General features: G+C 38.1%; 1 protein-coding gene across 3 annotated transcripts in view; it reads right to left on the reverse strand.

The window, feature by feature from the left end:
• RAPGEF4 (Rap guanine nucleotide exchange factor 4) overlaps positions 1–21597 on the reverse strand; it is a 157283-nt gene that overhangs the window by 27389 nt on the left and 108297 nt on the right. For all 3 annotated transcript variants that reach the window (XM_075512054.1, XM_075512056.1, XM_075512055.1), the window contains 9 exons: positions 18505–18589; positions 15396–15456; positions 14569–14645; positions 13313–13459; positions 11893–12008; positions 8530–8618; positions 6154–6232; positions 1517–1667; positions 93–181 (listed from right to left, as the gene is read on the reverse strand). In XM_075512054.1, the coding sequence (XP_075368169.1) occupies positions 93–181; positions 1517–1667; positions 6154–6232; positions 8530–8618; positions 11893–12008; positions 13313–13459; positions 14569–14645; positions 15396–15456; positions 18505–18589 (894 nt within the window). The remainder of the gene's footprint in view (positions 1–92; positions 182–1516; positions 1668–6153; positions 6233–8529; positions 8619–11892; positions 12009–13312; positions 13460–14568; positions 14646–15395; positions 15457–18504; positions 18590–21597) is intronic.

The following is a 21597-nucleotide window of genomic DNA, read 5'->3' on the forward strand; positions in this document are numbered from 1 at the left end:
ACGGATTTTTAATAGATATAAGCAACACATTTTCTTCATCTATTTACTGAGAAAAAGGGTGGGGGGAGGAAAGAAGCAAAAACTGTGCTTACACTTGCTTTACAATTTTCTCTAGCTCTGGAAGTTGCTCCTTTAGTGCTGCAATCATTCTAGTATCATCTGATACAGATACATAAAATTCCTGTAAATGATACAGAATAGTCTTTACATAACTATAGGGGTAAATGAGCAGTACTCAGGATAGAGGATTATGAGATGACATCTGATAGCTTAATGATTATAAAGAATGATAATCTGCATAGAGGAACACATGCTGGGCCCAACCCTCTATTACTTCTACTTGTTTATCTCCAGCTGATTTAAAGCAAGAGTTACACATGCAGAAGGGAAGCCTGATGAGGGTCCTTAGCTCACTATGTAACCACTGACTGCTTGTGCAAAAACTGCATTTTCAGATTCTGGATAAGGACTATAAAATTCACAAATAATCTGGCATGATAGATTTTTTTTTTACTCACTGCTGTTGTAGTCCTTAGCGGTTCATTTGCTGCTGAGTTGTTGACTCTCAACTACTCCAGTCCACTACAATATTACCCTCTTTTAAACCCTACTCAAACCTCTTCCTGCCACACCTACATAAAACTGACCCAAAGAAGGGTCTATGTGCTTGCTACTAGTAATTGTTCTTTAACTTTAACTTCTGGACTAATGAAAGACATTATGTCTGTCTCCAAAGCTTGTCTATTACGAAAAGGTTTCCCATGTGGGCTTGCTATATGTCTGCCATACTTAAGGCCCCTCTTTATTCCCCTCTGCTCTTATCTTAGATTCAGTTTTAAGCTCTTTGGGGCAAGAACTTCCATTTAGCCAGAAGCATATGGGATTGTGTTCCATAAACACAATATATAATAATAATAATGGTAATCATGATGACTTAACATGACATTGGCAGTGCATCTTATCTTAGAAATACAAGGATATGGCACCTACCACAAAGACCTTACAACCGGTGTCTGAGGAATTAAATGATTTTAAGGGATCAGAAGGGTTCTGAAGACAAAGATCTTAAGTTCCAATAGCTGCAGTATGGATTTCATTCAAATGGAAAGGATTTTTGGTTTTGTAGAGTGAGAACCCTCCAGCTCCTTCCTGGCACACCTCAGGCAGGAATAAACAGCCCCCCAGTTCAACTTGTAAGGCCTCTTTCACAAGAAATTACTAAAAAAAGCAAATTCATCTATTGCTATAAAGCAATCTACTCATGCAGTGTTTTGAAAGGGGTCTGCAACTCCGGCAGATATTTTCAGAGGTCCAGAGGTTGACAATGGTTCAAGCACTGTTGCAGTGTGTATACTGTTTGCAGCTAAAACCGAGAAAACAGAGTTATGAGTTTGCACTTTGAAATGACCTACTTCTCTTTAGTTCATAACAGAATTCTACAGACCGGGAACAGACTTTCAGCTTATCTTGCTTGGTAGGTACTTTTCAGTACAATGATACAACAATTCCTTTATACCTCCAAAAAGGCCATTGCTGCTTCATCTTCTTGTAGTAAATCTCCATATAAAGCAGCCCACTGCAGAACCAGTCGAATGACTCGCCTTTTATTGTTGAGGGCATAATCCATTTTCTCCTGCTCTGTACCCTGGGAAGGCTGGGCATGATAGGTGCCACGGTGTCAAGGAAAACGCTCAGTGATTGAAAATATCAAAACCAATATGAATTCATAAACAACTGACTTCCAACAAACCATTTTCAGGGTGTTCAAACACAACTTTCCAATATATACTTTTGATTTCTGACTGCCGCTAGCATAAACACTTGCGAACCTTTCACGTCCACACTAAAAAGTAAAAAGACAGTGAATTCTCTAAAGAGCACAGGAATGATCACAATCCCACCACAGAGACAGTGGCTGTAGGGGAGCAGAACAGAAATGACACTTGGAACAATAGAGAAGAGGATTAACTGTGGAGACTGAAGACGGATATTTCTCCTTGTTCTTCTCTGGAGACAGTTGAAGAAAAAGAAAAATGTCACTTTGTGTTTATTAACAATTCCAGTCTTCCATCTGTGAGGAAGACTACTGGAATGAACCACCAATGTTATTCCTTTTAGTTTTAGAAGTTACTGTAACCTAAGGGGAACCTCGGTCCCATTGTGGTAGGCGGACCTGGAAGTTTACAGCCTAGACTGACTATAGGGACATGGGGTAAAATAATAAATTCTGTAGTAGCTACATTTTACTATGAAGAAATCAGAAGTTTCCACTCTATCAAATAAAGCATATTTGGGACACAATACTTTGTGGTAATTGTTTTGTGATAAACAATAAGAAAAAATGGGAAACATTTCATTGACCTTTTTCATGATGAAGTGTCAACATTACAAAAATATGCAAATAGCAAAAAGGCCAAAAGTAACATTTATTGCAAGGAAGAAACCAAGAAAAAAGTAAAGGCACAATGGGCAATAAATTGAGATAATTTCAGCCTTTAACCTATGTGAAAATGAAGAAGAAACCCCAGCAGAAACAGGATATGACAATTTGTGTGCCTACTTCTCACTGATCAGAGGTTTACAATATATATTTAAGCTGTTTCCCAGTAAACTGATGGCTGAATGTGAAGTATGCACAGAATGAGTGCAGTTACATCTTCAACTTTTCTTCCTGGATACCAAAATTCTGATTCTGGATTGTCATGAATAATACTATTCCCAGTTATATAGCAACGTTTAATATTAAAATACTGATGCTGTTTCACTCATAGTGACGTCCAGCATCCTTTCAAGGTGCACTTCCAGTTGCTCTAACAAAAGACTTAAAAATATTAACTAGAAAATTAAACTATTAATTAGAAATCGGAATTATCTAAGATATTTATTTTAAGCTTCTCATTTAGAAGCATTTCTCTAACAAATACTAGTAAAATATAATGGGAAAAAGTATCTATTAACTCACACTTTCCAAATGATCCTCCTGTCCAAAATCTCTGCAGAGATTTGACATGCTACCAGGGTTACTGGGGCGCTCATTTGACTGACAAACTTTCAGAAATCTGCATTTTAATTTCATCCAGAAAGGTTTAAAATGACTAGAGAACTAAACATGTCAGTACATTTATGGAAGTAAATAAGTCAAAGGGTCATAAGAAGTAAATAATATATTGTAAGCTATGTGCTCTGATGTCTCAGGGAGCAAGTTTAATATTCTACTGAGTCATTTTTCTCATGCCATTTTTACCTTTCAAACACTGTAATTATTTAATGTATTTTTACTTTCTTATTAACTGACTCACCACAGGCACTGGTAATTTTTCCGCATTTTTACTGCTTATTTATATTAATTGCTCTTTTATTAACATTATCACAGGGAAAGTCAATGAAGGGTTCTCCCATTTTTATGGGACCTACAGGATGTAGCTTCACTGCAGACTGCAATCAGAAGTAAAATATCATGTATACTTGCAACAAGTATCAGATAATTGTAAAATATTTATCAACACCAACATGGTTAGAGTTCAATATATATATTTCTAATTATGTCTAGCATATGCTGGGAAATGGAAGCAATTCTGAAGTCTGTTCTTCCCTGTGTGGGAACACACTCCCTGTGTGGGAGCTGTGCAAAATCAGTACCCATTACTACAGTAGAATGCAAACTATTTTGCTGGCATGATGGTAAAGGAGGTTCACAAAACATTGATACAGAAACATGCTAAAGGACTATCATCTACAGAGACCAAAGAGGAGTTTATACTTCATAGGTATTTAGACAGTGGTCCTTTAAAGATGCACACCTGCGCACATGCTCACACACTTGCACTATCCCAAGTGCACTTTTGGAGGTGCTACTCTACTTCAAGTTTTCTTTCGGGCTTTGTCCTGCCTCCCTCTGACAAGCTGTAGCTCTGAGAATTTGTCCATTTCCATCTCTGTGAAGAAGAGAGGGAAACAGGGGCCTTGGTTCAATGCACAGGACTGATGTCCTGATCCAGGACAGGGGAGCATGCCCTTTGCTTCCCTATAAAAAAGAAGTACGTGATGTTTTTTAATATTGCAGGATCCATATACTTTAATGACTAAAAAAGAGTGGTGTTCCAAGGGACAGCACAGTATAAGCACTGAATCTGCAGCAAGCAATAATGTTACTTAGCCAAAATGGTGCACCCGTCCATTCCTTTCAGGATTAAAGAACTTACAGATGACAAAAAGCTGGTGTAAAAGAAGTGAAAACCCAAATAATTTATACCTTGTACTATGCTTGAAAGCATATGCACTACAGTGGTCTAGCTCCACTCATACTTGCATGCTGCCAGCTAAAATAGTATCCTAAGTGGGTGTAGGAAAACAGACTTGTATTGATTCAAAATTGGGAGCTGGAGCAAAAACAGTGCCTCTGACTGAATCACCTTTCTTCTTTTTCTTCTTCTGTTTTAATTTCCTCACTAAGCATATCTAATCTCTCCTTACTCCCACAGCACCGGCAAACATTTTTGTAGAGTGATTTTGCTCAAAAAAGATGAGTTTTGTTAGCAACCTTTCAACTCTAACAATAAAATTCAATGGTACAATCAACAGAGCACAGTTTGATTTTCCATATTCAGAATGGACCAAATAAACAATAATTCAGCTTTAGGAAAAGCTGACACTAAAACAGTGGGATACTAGTTACTTCCAGCCCTCCTCCTCCTCTCTGAAAAGAATTAGCACGATGCCTGCCATGACCCACTTAAGACCATGGTCTGAGCCTCCTCTCCAGAACAGATTTCATCACAATTGAATAGGTGTCACATAAGTGACACTATCACTTTTATCTTCAGAAAAGCTTTTCCCCTATAAACAATGAGGTACATTTTGCTTATGCGTCTGATTTTCCCAGTTATTGGATATCAGAGGTATACTATTATAACTGAGGATAGACAAGCCTGAGTCTCAAATGGACTCATTTAATAATATGAGCTAGATAAATCAGAAAAAAAAACCATAAAATGTGCTGCCCTTTTCTTTCCCTCTCAAAGCTGTCAGCAACAGCATTTCATAATACTTTTGACATCCAAAACTATGTGGTTTTGGAAAATGTGTTTGTTTCAGGTGTATGAACAATTTTCTGCAGACCAGTTTTATGGGTCCAAAGGTTTTCAAAACAATTACTGTCCTTGCTAGGAGTAACACAAATGGATTCTCAGGCTTGCCAGACAAGGACACGATGCTCTATTTTGTGGTTTCAGGGTGTTAGCTTTCCCAGATGTCACTCGCCCCACTGAGCTTCAAGGAAAGCACACTTTCACACCAATCTGATTCTAAAAAAATAAATAGGGAATTGAAGTTATTATACCCCTGTCAGAATTCTGTAAAACAGAAAACATTATATGTTTATTTAATGCTCCCAGTCACTTGATAGCCTCAAGTGCACAAGGAAAACTCTCAGTGCCCAATTGCTCCCCAAACTAAATGACCTGCCAGTAACTGACTGATGGACATTTCACAGACTCCCGTAAAACATGCAGACAGTACGAGAATTACCTCCAGCTCTTGATGCTATCCACTGTAAGCTTCCATCTCCTAGGTATTCACATGCAATTGAAGTTTCTTGCAGTTTGTTAACATTTGCTATAGACTATTATTATAGATTATTATTATTTTTATTCATAACTATTATGACAGCACCTAGGAACTACTTACTCATTATTCTACTAGTTTAGGCACCCTTTTGCTTGAGGCAGTTTGCAGCTTGTAATCTATAAAGTGGACCATTGAAAACACCAAAACATAATGATCTTAGTTAAAATCTAGATGCTGTAGTTCAGCAAAAAACCAAGACAGACAGAAAGGATACAGGAAAGGTAATCCAAACTTTTATGTAATTTCACTTATCTGGTGGAGGGACGGTACATTTCTTTCCCTTGGAATAGTAATCAGCACAGGAAAGATACAGTTTTCATGCTCCGGGACTGTACCTCATCATGGGTATACACTATCCATTTCAGAGTTGTTGAGCTGTGGACAGCTGTTAGTCAGACACTGAGAACCTACCCACAAGGCACAGCCTCCATGAAACATGATGTACTTCTTGAGAGAGAGAAACTTCAGTCTCATCACCGATAGGGACAGCTGTTAAAGGGATGTAACTTTTCCCTTACAAAAGGATATTGTGCCATCAAGGCTGGGCAGAGCTGACTATTTGGCATAAAAACACAGTGCATCATAATAAAATCATTTAAAACAGAATCTGTGAAAAGAGAAGAAAGAAAACAGTCAATTAAGCCCCTGCAAACAGCTTGGGGATCACAAGGATGAGTTTTCTTTCAGCCAAAATATCTTACTAGCCCTCTGCAGATAATAAAGGGGTCTTTTTGCACTTTGTTTGTAGGTATGAAGTATGAAAATGGGGAATGAACAAATATGATCTGAAATATTAAGCTTTTATTCTTGTCTGCATGAATTTTATTGCACTTATTTTAACAGGCATTTGCCTGTGTCAAACGGAAATTTGGCACAGCAAAAAAACCCCCAGCTGTGCTAAAGTGAAACAATTGGATATACTTCTCTACAAGTGTTAGAGATCTTAGCATAAGAAGAATCAGGCCTGCCACACCTGGGTACCTAAGAAGTGCTGCTGCATTTGGCTGTAGGGAACTACAATACCAGACAGCACATTTAGTATATACTACACAGGAGAAGGCAAATAATTTAATTCTTTGCTGATTTCCTAGCAATGAGCAGAAGGCCTAAAAGAGGTAAATGGACAGTCAATTTTCTGGGTTTGTTTTGATTCAAAAGTATCACAGCTGCTACATTTACATTAAAACTTATATGAACAATATGATTGACATTTTCTCTGGCAAAAAATAGCAAGCTATTTTTTCTGTTAAAATGATCTGTGGTAGCGCTGGTGTAAATCCCAGTTTGCCTTATCTTTGTATTTGTGACAACAAGAAGGATTTATAAAGTCTGGCTGCAGAGGCCAGAATAAGTTTGGCAGTGAGAATAAACTTTTTTTTACTTTTAAACTATGCAAGTCTTATATGGAATCACTGAGAAACAATAAACACGATACCCTGGGGTATCATTTCTCCAGTGCAACTTTTGAGATAAGAGATAATTTTAAAACCCTGTAAGTCAGGGATGTCAGAAAAAATATGGTGAGATAACTGTGTAATGTAATATTACATCATTGCTTCCACTATAACTCATACATGAAAATATCTTTCAGTTGACAAAACTCACCGCCAGAAGGGTGGGACTTTTTCTTTGTGTAATATCCAGAGCAAAGTAGATTTTAACTGTTCTTAAATTAAAGGAATGCATAAACTAAAAATTCAATTTTCCAGCACTCTCAGCTTCTATATCCTAAAAACAGCTTTGTTTGTGAATTGTGACATTTTGTATCCCATTAAGATATAGGTATAATCTTGTCATTGGATGTTTTGTGGAAAAGTTTTAAAAGATTTTAAAAATAATTCGCTTTAGAAAAATGTATAATACATGCATATTATGAATAGTAAACTTGTGATTATATACTTGCAGGCTTAAGAATAACGTTCTGCTTGTAATCCTAATAAACAGGTATCTATGAAAAGGATAATTTTTATTCTTAAAAATGGTTAAAACACACACTGTAAAAGGATTTCTGTAATCTTTCAATTCTTCCACCATTTACAGACCACTATACAGGTTTCTCCAATACCATGAGGTCAGTAACAGATTAACTGGATTTAAGAACACCTTTGAATATATACTTCTTAGACATCTGCAATGTAAAAAGAACTTGCTAAAACGATATTATGTAGCTTAATATAAAAGTCTCTGCATTACTTTATCATAATTAGGAGGAAATTTTTGTGCCTGACTCTTTTTAAAAACTAAAATACTTACTAATAGTAAGTCACCAAGTATCTATATTCCTAAATGTAAATTCTCTGTTCTCTTTACACTAATGCAGAGCAGCCTATTAAGTGCAGCTGCAGCAACCTGCATTCCTGGGACTTGGCCCATGGTCTGCTGAGTTCTTCTCTTTTGAGTAACAATTCTTCTTTCTGTCCACGTGGGAAAGTATCACAAACAAGTAATTTAAATTGTGATACTTTAAATGTGATACGGGTATGAAAATTTGGGAATACTTACACTAGCATAATGCAATGGCTGGAGGTATCAAGCTGGTTCACAGTATTAAGTGACATTCAGAACAAAAAGTATGAGTACCATTATCATCAGGTGGTAATGCATGCTCTGTCCTGGCCTTGTAGTTGTGCATTAAAGTCATGACTAGTGATCTGGCACCTTTTGAGATTTTGCTGTTCTACTCTGAGCCAAAAATACAAATACAACAGAGTGGGCTAGGAGGAGTGGATTGTTATCTTTAATTCTGGATTTCCTAGGTTTTCTCGGGGTTGTTTCAGAGCAGTGGATAGTTCTTATTCTGGGAAAAACTACCAATAGCTGCTTTTCAAAGCATCACATTGCAGTGTTCCCCCAGCAAGACCATCTTATGCAGTAATAATAACACAGCCTTTGTCATGTAGATACCTGTTGCTTCATTTACAGTTGCTTCAGGGCGCATAGTTTCTAGAAAGTGCTCTAAAATTTTCTCTGGGGTTCCTGACATCACAATATACCTGATGGAGGGAAAGGAGCAGTTAGTGTCTCATAGGCAAAACAGCTAATCAAGAAACAGTTGTGTGCTAGTGAGAAGACCAGGACTGACGAGTGCCAGAGTACAAATACCTGGTCTGACCAGAATCTCTGTGTGGCTTAGGACAAAACCACTCACAATCTTTGTTGGCTTCCCCCCTGTAAAATGGGAGCAATAATGCTCTCCACCCTACCCAGGGAGTGTGAGATGACAGACGGCCCGCCCCCTCCCCGCACAAATACTCCAGTATAACACCACCACAGTTACACTGGAATCAGCAGAGCGGCACTGGTGCAAACGTGGGGAAGTGCAATCAGAAATGCTTCTCCACTGAGAATAAATATCTCAGTAACGATAGCAATTCGCAGTCATTAGAGGGTCTTAACAGACTTACTATGAGCATGAAATGAGAACTGGTGTGTACTGCTGTCAGAGCAAGCAAACAATTTCTTTCAGCATCACTGACAGGGGTTGGTCTGAGAAGATGTGGGCAGATAATGAAATAGCACACTGTATCTTCAAATTTGTGCAATGCCTTAGCTAGCTGAAGTAAGTAAGTTTTTCAAGTGGATAAACTTAGGATTGTACCATTTCCTGGAGTAAATTTAGGGAGGTGAGAGAACTAGTGCAATAGTCAGGTTTTTCTGCTTCATGCAAAAACACTGCAAGATTTTAAGTACCAGCAGAATATCGCAGGATATTGCTAAACTTGTCCTGTCGTCTTTTTTTTCTTTCCTTGCAGATCAGATTTTTGTATCTTTCCCTCCATTCTTTCAATCCTTGCATCTTTTTTCTTTTTTTTGGAATCCAACTGATAAAGTATGAAACTTAAAAAAAAAAAGAAAAAAAAAAGAAAGAAAAAGCCCCGAGAAGTGAAGATACTCTGCTCCTGCTGAGAAATAAGTGGTGGAGCTGAGCTCCTGGGAGCTCCTCCTCACTTTGAGCACTGACCGTCACAGTTCTTTTACCTGCCAACCCCTTTGGAAGAACTGTATTGATGTCCCAAGAACACAAACACTTGTTAAGCCAGTGCACATTCTCGCAGAGATACTAACCAAGTATCTAAGTGAGTGAAGCGGAGAAATCACAGGTTGCTGTACTCTGAATATGAAAGTGAAAATGAACAGTGAAGTGACTTGCAGGGCTACTGAATTCATCCTGCATGAGTGTGATCACCCATAAAGAGTTAGATCTTGGGAGTGAGAACTTCAGAACTAGTCCTTCGAAGTGAAGCTGTCACTGTTTGAAAGCATGGCTCAGGGAGCTATGTAGGAGCTATGCCTCCTCAGTAGAGGAGGCAGTAGAATCCAAACTGCAACTGAGAGGATCTGCTCCCAAAGTGAAGTTTTCCCCAAGACTAAGGTGAAGAAAATGAGTTTCTTGGTTGACTGCATATCTCAGGGAACAACTTTGGGATGCAGAACACTTCTCTAGTGCAAATGCTACGTACCTGCTTAGGGAGCAAAGCCCAAAGGGCAGCTCATCTGAAGAGAGATGAGAGATGTAAACTACCCAATTAAGGGCAAAGCAGCAAGCCTTTAAGAAGAGGTGCCTGTTAAGCTTCTCTTTTGGGCACAGTGATTTTCAAAAGCACTGAACACTCAACTAACACATTCCAGGAACACATTCTGGAAATCAGACTACATCAGTAACTTTGATTTGGACTCTCAAGCATAAATATAGCCACTTACTCCATTTACTAACAAAAGAAACAAAAGAAATGTCATCTTCAAAACCAGTGAACTCTGAAAGATTTTAAACAAAAAGACACTGCCAACACATTATTAACAAAGTAATCTGACTGCTGAAAAGCAGACAGTGAACTTTCAGAGTAGCTTCCTCTTTTGTGTAGCTTATGTCTATTTGTTATTGTTATCAGCAAAAGCTCCCTTGCTGGCACATTGATGGTACCCAAAAGCTGATCAAATGCATAAAATATTAAAAGAAATGATATTCTGAGCTTTACCTGAAAATATTCCTGGAATATAAGCTCTAAAATACAGCCTAACTTAACCTGGGACCATAAATGCCTCTAGCTATTTTTATCAAATTCTGAACAAGAAAATATTAAATGATACAAACAATGCTGATACAAAGAGTTTGCAAGGAAGGTAGTGTTTGAAATATGCTTAAATGAAACTTTCACTTTCGAAAGCATGAAAAATATATCAGACCCAAGAAAAAACAGATTTAAATCTATGGGCAAGTTGCTGTGCATTGCAGTTGCTGATGCAAATACACTGGCTGAGTCAAGTTCCCCTCATTTAGACGAAGAAAAATTTGTTGTAAGAGTACATGTTTTCCTGGTAGCATAGTTTGTTTTTCTAATAGATCAAGTGAAAGATGAAATGGGAGTTTCTGAAACATGTGAAATGTGTATATAAAATACAAGGAATGGTTTATTCAACCCTTCACAGATCTTTACAAATCTTTATATTCAGTTATGCAGATAAAATAGGTATATGAAATCCCAGATCAGATAAAAACTGTACCCAAAATATCTCACAGTAAATTAGCTCTTTCTTTGAGAAAAAGTAAGGTCCAGGGTAAAGGATTCAAAACTTCTTGGTGCTTACTTTGCTGGGAGTTGTTTGAGCGTTTCTGAAGAAAATTGTGCATCCATTTGCAAATAACATATTTACAAAGCCTTTAGGGCTTTTACAAACATTTGGAATGATAATAGTCTCACTCTACTCTTATCACAGTAGTATCCAAACAGAATTGTACTTTTTCCCTTTCAGTAAGAAAGTAAAGAAAATATAATGAATATTGTTATTACAGTGCAAACCTATTCTGTAAGATAAGCTGTGCAACTTTCATTGCATGAGATCTTCGTTTTGTATATAAATTGTACCTAGCAAACTCTTATTAGAATCCAGAGCTCAAAATCCAAAATGAAAATATCTGTACTTAACAATAAAACAATGTATTTTCCTCACGTCTTTTACACAGTAGCTCAGCTTAATAGGGTTTCAGCATTCTCCATGTGCAGTCTATTTAGAAGCTATTACATGAGATAAGTATTTACAGTGAGATCTTTAGAGAATTATTGTGTAAAGACATAGAACTGGTGTGCTGCTGGAAATTGATATATTATCCAGTATGGGGCATATGATCAGCTGATGATTAAAAAAAAGAAAACTTTATATGCACTGCATTCTTCCAAAGAAAGGGGGAATATGCTATTGTTTGGGTAATAATACCATATGAAAAGGTTAATCATTGTCTGACATTTGCACTATTGAATGAAAACATACTTGTGCTGAGGCTGTGAATTTCCTTGATTAGAAACTCTGCTTCCTGCTGGGATCTTCTCCAACACCAAGACATCTTGGTCATGTTCTTTGAGTCTTACTGTATTTGCTTCCACATCCTGCAAGACAAGTTACTTTTAGTAAACTAATTGCACCTGATTTGGCTGATTAGTTACTCTGAATAAGTGCATGACTTTCAAACAAAAGACTCTGGGGTTGGTTCTTTTCCCGTGTATTTATCTATCTTTATTCTGCTTTTCTCACAGGCAGAATCAAGAGGGAAGCACTGGCACTGGGGGAAGAGGCAGAGAATTGTGGGAGGGATCAGAGCAAGAGCCATGTGAAAAATCTCCGGCTATGGCAAATGAAAAATAGTTTGCCAAAAAACAGAGTCCGTCCCTCAGCTTTCCATATGTAATGCAATCTCTATCCCCACTTATATATGAACATTATTATCTATTATCTGACTTTTCTCTTTTTCAAAAAAAAAAGAAAATGGCACTTAAAATGGTAAGTCTTAGCTCACTAAACTGTTGGTAAACTTTTCATTTTCTACTACCAGATCATAGTAGAAAAAGAAATAAAGAAGAATTAAATATAATGTGCATTCAAATAACACAGATGAAAATCAGTAAGACCACGGACTTTGATCTTCTTTGAATTATCGATCAAAGTTAAATCAGTTGGGAGTCTCCATGGCCCACCCAACATTACTGCCAATGGGATCCTCATTCCCCTTTGTACAGTAAACACAATCTTATGTCATTTTTCTAGCACAGTAGTCTGGACTGGTTTTATTGCTGCAGTACTGGGCATGTATACATTCGCATACAGGATGATACTAGTTTTGACTTCCTATACTATGAATGATCGCAAACTAGCCTGTATTTACAGAATTACAGCTGGACTTTGGAACACATTTGCCCTGACGTGAATAACTGTAAAATTAGTCTGGGAATATCTTTCTAGAGCTCTCTGATAAAGACTTCTGTGTATTTACCTGTAGCTTATTTAATTTGCCACTTGATTCTGCCTTGAATCTATTGAGTTTAAGGTACCTGACACTGACCTATCTGGGAGAATGGGTGATCTTGTTTTATTCAATATTTGGATGGAAGATCACCCAGAAATCCTGGACAGCATAAGGAAAAACTGAGCACTTGGCAAATTCTAGACCACAGAAATGTGAAAGACAAAGATTCCATTTGGTCCCATTTTCATGGCTGAGCTGGGAACAGAAAAAGAGGAAAGATGATTAATATATTCTTTACTTGATCTTCTAGACTGTCACATCTCTGTTCTGCAATTAGGGACACTTCAAACAAGGTTATCGATATCAATATATCCATAGAAATAAGACAGACTCTAGAAAAATTTGCAAGTTCTGACATCACGCTGTCGGGGCAGCCCTTCCCACTCTCACCCTAAGGATCCTGTTGAAGTCCTCCTTGTCTACTCTCAAGAAGTGGCAGTTGTCTTCACGCAGAACAATGGATGCTGCTCTGGGAGCATCATTCACAAGCGCTAACTTGCCAAAATCATCTCCTTCATGTAGAGTACATACCACACCCTGCACAGAGAAAAACATTTACATGCAGAAACCCATCATTACTCTGGATTCTATTGAAAGTCCTTGTACAAACACCGGACTTCACAATCAAATACCAAAACAAGTCTATTTGGCAGGAAATCAACAGCCAAAATAATGACTAGGAAACAATACTTGATAGCTGGTTATTACTATTACTAAAGAAAGGCAAGAATAGAAAAGAATTGGCTTGTTCTCTGAAATTACATTCAGCTTGAAGGACACTTCTAGCCCTGCTGAAGACAGAAAGTTGTTGAGTTGTTTGTTTTTTATTTTTAGAGGCCCTATAAAATAAGATCAGGTTTGTAGAAATAACATATAACACCACATCCTCAGCTGGTGTAAATCAGCAGTGCTCCATTTACTCCAATTTATAGTAACAGAGGATCTGGCCCACCCAGTGATGTAAAAATTGTAGCTAAATATGGGTTGCTTAGGAAGAGACTTAGCACCAGGGCCTCTATGCTAGATTTTGGTGAAATGCTTCGTGTTCAGAATGGAGGACTGTCAGTCACTGAATGAGAAGTCAATAGGGAAGTAGGGATTTTTAAAGGCTTGAGGGACTGCTGTGTACCACAGTCCTATTTTTTGCCTTGAAAAATCTCTCTCATAAACAGGAAATTTAATAGAGATGCTTTTCAGTCTATAGCTTAACAAAAATGAAGAGCTGGCATAAATTTAGGAGGGGTTCATCCAACCTGAGAACCACCAGTAACAAAGCAGTACATGCCTGACGTGTATGAGAAAAGTTAGTCATACAAATGCAAGAGAATATGGTGGTAAAGGGACAGAGCAAAAACCCCCATGAGACAGAATTCTGGCAATTCACCAAATTCCAGCAAATTACTTTGTCCTAAAGATACTGATATAACTCTGCTGAATTATATTCAGAAAGTGTGTAATATATCCCGAAATTATACAGCAATCAACTGGAAGTATAATCAGTGAAACCACTGGATCATTTCTTAATAAAATTACATTCGTTTCCTCAGACAAAGCAATTTTGCTCTAAATTAAACTGTATTCCTTCAAAGTTTACTCTTACAATTTCAGTAATAAGAATCATATAAAAAGGCTTCTGAAAAAAATACCTTGCCATAAATGACTACGTTTACTGATCCCTTTAGGATAATGTACCAAGAAGTACCTTCTTCTCCCTGATTAAATACTACAAGAGAGAGAAAAGATTTTATGGTGAGAATATAGTTATTCAAAATATAAATGGGCCAGATTCTGTACTCAATAAAATTCAAGGTAACTCTACTTGCAGTCATATTAATGTCTACCTTGAAAAAGGGCATACTATGATTTTAAAAGCAATTGCCTTCAGATTTTAGAAAAAAACCCCACATCCACATATTAGTTATTTTATTACACTGATGTGAAAGTTGCTTTTATTTTCCATGACAATTGCAACAACTACTTTATCAATACATGTCAGGTTATCAATTTCTAATCAGCACACAGATTTGGATCCCACCAGTAGCGCCATGTTCTAACCCAATTCTCTAGTGGCTGTGAATTTTATATTCATTTGCTAAAACTTCTCAGTATACACAGGTCTGAGTAATGTAACATTTTAAATCCTTTATTTTGTGCAGCAAGATTTTTTTAAATGCAAGGATAATATTAAAATACATTTTAAATAGAGATTGGTCCAACCCAAAATTCTAGATAAAAACGCACCCAAATTGTAGGTGATACTTACATCCAACCAGGGATATACAATTAATTTTGGTACTGTCCCTGCAATTGGCAACAGACCAAGCCAACACCTATTACCCCAGGTTTTAAATACCGAGTGCCAGTCAAGTTTGAAGAGTGAATCCAAGTTTTGCTCTTGTCATTTAAACATTAAGAATTTAAATGTTCATGCCACAGATGAGAAAGAAGATCTGACAGGACTCCATTTACTTACAGACCGTTCCTGCTTTGGGATGTGACTCAAAAATGAGGACACCTGCTAATTCTCGCTTTACCTTAAAATAAACAGAGAGAAATTATAAGTTTTGTATGTATCTTATTCTTCCTGGTGAGAGGAAGTCACATAATATACCCCAGTCACTGCTTTCCTCCCCTCTGCATCATTCAGCACTCATTCAGAGTCACACAGCCAGACAATGGTCTGCCTCACTTGATGTCCTATTTGCTACTGATTGGCTTTACAGAACATGAGCCTTTACATTTCCTGGCTCCAAATGGCTCAGACAAGGGCACCTTTAAGATACAGGTCTCCACGTCTTCCTTCATACACACCCATGTGAAACCATCATTAACAATTAACATTAACACGATGGAAAAATTTCAAACGGTAATAGCTAATCTAGTACAGAAGATAGCTAGCAATTGTCAATTACTCCATGGGGCTCTGCGGTACTCCTGTTCTTCCCTGAAAAATCAGTACCCTTCCCCTTACTGACATAAGTCTGGCCACTTCTGCTGTGTCGAGCTGTGATGCACAGCCATCTGGACCTGCTGAGGCCCCTCTCTGCCTGACAGCTTCCCAGGCAAAACGTCCAGCTCACTACCTCCTCCAGGAACTGGAGAATGTGACACTGCCCTTGGTGTCAGCCTGCTCCTCATTGGGTCTGTATTGCTCTGGTGTGATTAGCTCTCACAATTGACTGGGCCGTTGCCTCTAGTGAGACACTGTTTACAACCACTTTTTCTCACTGTAAACACTGCTAGTGTTACTTTCAGAAAACAGTAGCAGCACTGGGAACCTCATATTGTTCTGAGTTTTCCGATGCGCTTTATGTCTCTCTTCATACAACTGCAAGTCTCCAAGGACTTGGAGGCCAATTCCAAGCAGTGGGATTCTTGTTTTCAGAGAACGTCATCTGGTGACAATCCATGTTTCAGAGGTACTACCATGTAACTTAACCACGCCAAATACAGATCAAAAGCTGGCTCCAACATATATTTAGCAGTAGTAGTTTCACACCACTCTCCCAACTGTTTAAATTGAAAACATTTTTAGGCCATGAAGAAAAACTTGGGGAGGAACTCTCAAATTCTGGACACAATCCAGATGAGAGTCTGGTGGCTGCATCTCCTAAGATGGGTGGACAAATTCAGGCTCTGATGTCCTAAAGGCACCCACCAAACCTTTGTTCAGGCACCAAGCATAAACGTACCACACCAGCCACCTCTCCCAGAACTCTTTCCTGATAGCCAGTGCAAAGCATTCCCTCTTTGCAGTCTGGAGAAGAGGAGGGATAAACAGAGGTGTTTGGACAGGTATTTTTAGTACACTGACCAGTGAACGCACCCACAGGCCTGTGATTTCTCTAACAGTTAGCTCACCAAATTCTTTTATAACCTCTGCCTGAAGGCAGTGACGCTTTCATAAGGACAGGAAATACAACCCCATTAGAACTGTTCTGCATGTTGTAGAGAGCGTTCCTATCCATGTATGTCCTCAGATGTCTTCTCAGTTGTTTCAGTAATTTGCCTCTGCAGTGAATGAATCCTCTTGATGAAGCCAAGAATTTGATTTGTTTTTAATACTGTATTATATAATTGTTTTTCATTCATACATTAATTTCACAGGCTTCTCTAGCAGGGATTAGTTCACCACCATGGGACTTGACTTTTATCCGTTTTACTTCTTGCTGCTCGTGGCATACCTAGAAAACTTATTACTTTAGGAATTGTGCCTTGCTTAAAGTGAATACAAATTCCATTTGCTTTCAAGTTGATTGACCATTAATCTCCTGGTTCATAGGAGCAATGCTGTCTGTTGCTCCTCTGAAGATTTCCTCTAAGCTACTCATGGTTTCTGTCCTCTGCTTTAGTTCATGCTGCACATAATAGGCTGGCATTTCCAATTCTTATGAAAAACGTGGAATCAACTGCACTTCTTCAAAATGCCAAGTATTTCTTGCAGTTTGTACCATTTGCCATACTTGTTCTGTATGCTACTGGCTGTGGATTCTGACCTGAGGTCTGAATTTCTTCTGAGCTGGAAATATTTTGTGGTTTGGATTTTTTTGTTGTGGGTTACATCTGTAGTATCAAGAGTGTTCTCCACGCCCTCTCAGTATCTGTCTATCCTGGGTAGTTTCTTTTGTTTTATTTGAAAAGGGTCATTTCTGGATCTTACAGAATTCTTTTTTTAAATACTTTTTTCCTACATCCCAGAGATGGTTAAGGATTTTGGCTGGCTGTTCCCTCTTAGTTCAGTTACCAACTCTGGATGCATGTTCTTTTTGAAAAACATTGCTCAGGTGTTATATGTCTGCATGGAATACTATCTTTCTGTAATGCAGCTTCATAATTAGCTTCATCTGTCCAAGTTAGCTGAGAATTACTGAAAATATCAAGAGCTTCCAAAGAAGCTATTGTCAAACATAAATATACTTTCTGACTGGCTTCCTTCTTCTGAAAGCACTCACATCTTGCTGCTACCAAGTAAAGTGCTATTTAGCTTGTTTCAGTTGCCTACATAGTGTGTCAACAATGGTGAAACTTTAAACAGTTGCATTCTCTCCTCCAGGCATTTTCTCCATTTCTTTTATTCTTGGTTCTCTGCACTGTTCTTGCCCGCTTAGAGAGAAGGTGTCTGATGAGGTTTCCTTCACTCAGTGACCAAACACCAAGCAGCCAGCACTGCACAGTACACCTTTCTGCACGGTGTAATTCCTCCTCCTAACTGGTTCAAGCCAAGAGTTCTTATAGTTCATAAATCAGACATCTATTCTGCAAAATTCAGTATGCCACAGTCCCAGGTGTCAGGTCAGATTACATGCATCTTAATTTAAACTCAGATGTGGACCCAGACGGAGGCACCTGTGCCAAGTCAGTGAGGTAGGGGCTGTGAGAAACACATGAAGAGAACTGTATCTGGTATCCAAAAGACAACTTACATCTGCATAGTGCTTGGGTGGTCATCACAGGTGGGAATAACTTCTTTGCATGGAAAGTAAAAATGGAAAGGGTTGTAGGCGCTCCAATTCTAATAAAGCACCAGAAGTCAAAATTCATCCTCCCTTTTGGTGATGAGTTATATTTTTAAAAATGCTTACTGTGGTTGAAAGATGAGATAAGGCCTTAATGTGAAGAAGTTCTTCATATATAATTTCTAAGTCATCTACAGTTCTCTGGCCGGGCCTATAGAGAGAAGATAAAAAGGACAGCAAAACGCAAGAAATGCCCAAAATAAATGCTTCAGAGAAGTACAAAACAACACAAAATGATGTTGTACTGTCTACTGAAAGATACATCCCCACCTAACAACTGAATGATGGTTCTGGCTGGAGGACTGAAACACACAAAGGATGGAAGCGCTATGAAACCACCTGAATGACACCGAGCAGCAGCCATGGCAACCACCTTAGAGAGAACCTGATTAGGCAGCTTTCCTGATGAAATCAAGTGTTCTATATGTAAAATGGTCAGATAAATCAGAAATGGTACATAAAGATCTGGTCCTTTCAAAAGGACTCCCGAGTGTGGGACCTGCACTATTTTTCACATGCGGTGCTAATTAGTTGCAGCAAACAGACAGTAGTAAAGGTTTGTAAAGGAGTGCATGAATTTCTGCTGAACAAATGGGAAGAGGCAGCACTGCATCCTGGAGGACAGTAAATGACTGCTGTATAGTTAATGCTGAGTGCTGTTTTTTAGCCACAAAGGTAAATAAGAACCACTAAGTAGTTTCAACTTCTCTCACTGAAAAATACAAGAAGCTGCCATTAATAAAAAGCATGCACTGATGAAGGAATAATCCTCCTATAGCACAACAAGAAATGAGGCTGCCAGTGTGACTGAAATAATTGCATTTCTGTAGTCTACACACTGGAAAATTTTCTGATTGCTAAAAAAGGACACAAATACTCTGAGGACTGCAGTCTGTCAGAGATGCTTTGGAGGATCTAATAAACAGTACCCATGAGAAGGAGTTGTAGGAGCTTGTGAGTAACTCCTAACCTTTTTCCCACTCACAAGATTCTCTTCAGTTGAAGTGTCTAATACAACTTTATTTTCTAAAAGGACAAATTCTCCTGTGATATAATTTCAGACAGCACATTGGAGTTACATACACACACACACAAAAAATCCTTTAAAGCATTATCCCAAGTTACTTTTATAAGACTAGGTCCTTTCAAACAATATGTTTTAGATTTGTGAAAAGCAGAATATAAGTAATTAAATCCATGGGCCAAGAACAGAAGAGCAACCTAGTCATAGGAAGGAAGAGGATAAATTTAAGATGTGAGGAAATGGGATACAGGAAGTCCAGTCCAGGGGCAGGAGTTTCAAAGGAGAAGGTTTACATGCTTGCATTAGGAACAGGCTAGTGCGCAGTTCCAAACCCCACTGTCTGCAATGTGTGGTGTCAAAAGAATTAACAGCACAGTTGAATCTTTGGACAGCCCTAAAAGAAATGTCACAATGAACCTTTCTGATAGAAGTTTTCCTCCTAAAATGTCAATATTACAGGAGATTCTAGCATCTAGAGAATCAGGAAAGTCATATAGAGAAATAGAGTGCTCTACATGTTTCTGCCTAATCACCTCTTGGTTCAACAGTCTGTCTAAATCATGTGTGAGGTACAGGGAGTACCCAGCAATCGTGTCACTCTGGAGTTATAGCGCATCTTTTTGCAAAAGAAGTTTGATGGAGACTTCTTTTGGATGAAGGAAGTAATGAAGAAGTCATAGAAAACATAAGGACATGTTCTTTGCTAAGCAAGCTATATTTTTCATCTGTTCTTCACTTACCAATGACATGCATTTATTATTACACAGATTAAAGACCAATTTAGACAAAAAATGTTTTGGATGAAATTATTCTTTTCTCATACAGAATGGAATAAACTGTTAAGGGAGAAACAGAAACTGGTTTGGTACCGCTATGCCCTCTAGTGACTGAAAATATTCTTTACTATTTCTAAATCTGCCTTGAAATTGTAAGGCTGCCACTCCTAGTGATTTACGTGGGGCAGTAGCAGCTTAATTAAGTACAGAATACAGCTAAGCCAGTACTAGCTACCTTTCACTGGAGATTTAAGAAACACAAGGTAAGGATTTTAACAAATAATACTTTCCATAGGAAGTAACAACTTTAATTTTATTACATGCTTGCAAAACCAGCATGTCTTGGAAAACGGAAAACAGTGTAACAAATTAACAAATTTCAACATGAAATTAAAATATAAAAGGATGATGTCTTACTACATCAGATCTCTATCAAGACAAAAGGGTACACTCTTCTTTCAGTATGTCCATTTGCCTCCTGCCTTAGCACATTGGGAGGACTGACAATCTATAGTGGATGTACCCAGTCTTTACTTCTGCTTCTGCAGATGTCACGTAGAGAGATATTAGGCATCACTGCTTCTGTAAAACCTGTGTGGTGACCCACTGATGTTGATTTGTAGGATCCTGCTGTGTAAAGACCTAGTTTCTGCAGGGGACACATTCTAACAGCAATAGCTGGTTATAGACAGGATAATAAATGGAATAGGTAGCGAACGAGGCTACACATTAATGGACGGGAGAACTCAGGTGATATTAACTGATCAATAAAAACTGTTCAGTGTTTGGAGAATTTATCAAGGTCAGAGACATTGAGCTTCTCTGTGACTAGGATGTTGACAATAACATAGTACTTTGCCATTGATAAACCATGTGCATACAAGCAATGTCATTGATTATTTTTATTACACAGCTAACCAGAAAATTCTCAGATAATAAGAACAGGGGAAAAGATCAGAGACCCCATACATTGTGATTATATGTCAAATAAGCATGTATTTCCAGAGTACAAATTTTGTCTTCAAGTACCATAAAGAATATATAGGAGACATGAATAATTTTACCCACTACCTGTGTCTGAGTGTGAAAGTGAATGCATGTTCACTTACTCCAGCACGGAAGCTAATTACATAATCCTTGTACTTGAATTCAACCTTGATTAACTCCATAAATACCATTTACCACATATAATACCCGTAAACATCAGTGCAGTGATATGTGGAAAGATAACCTGTATTTCCTGTCCCAGGAATAACACTTGGTTTATTAAATGTCATTGGCAGGACACTCCACCAAGGACTATGGAACTTAATACAGTCTTTATGGAGAAATCCAGTATGGTTCTTACTACTAACAGCT

Source organism: Mycteria americana, chromosome 9 (assembly GCF_035582795.1).
Source record: "Mycteria americana isolate JAX WOST 10 ecotype Jacksonville Zoo and Gardens chromosome 9, USCA_MyAme_1.0, whole genome shotgun sequence".
Classification (NCBI taxonomy): Eukaryota; Metazoa; Chordata; class Aves; order Ciconiiformes; family Ciconiidae; genus Mycteria; species Mycteria americana.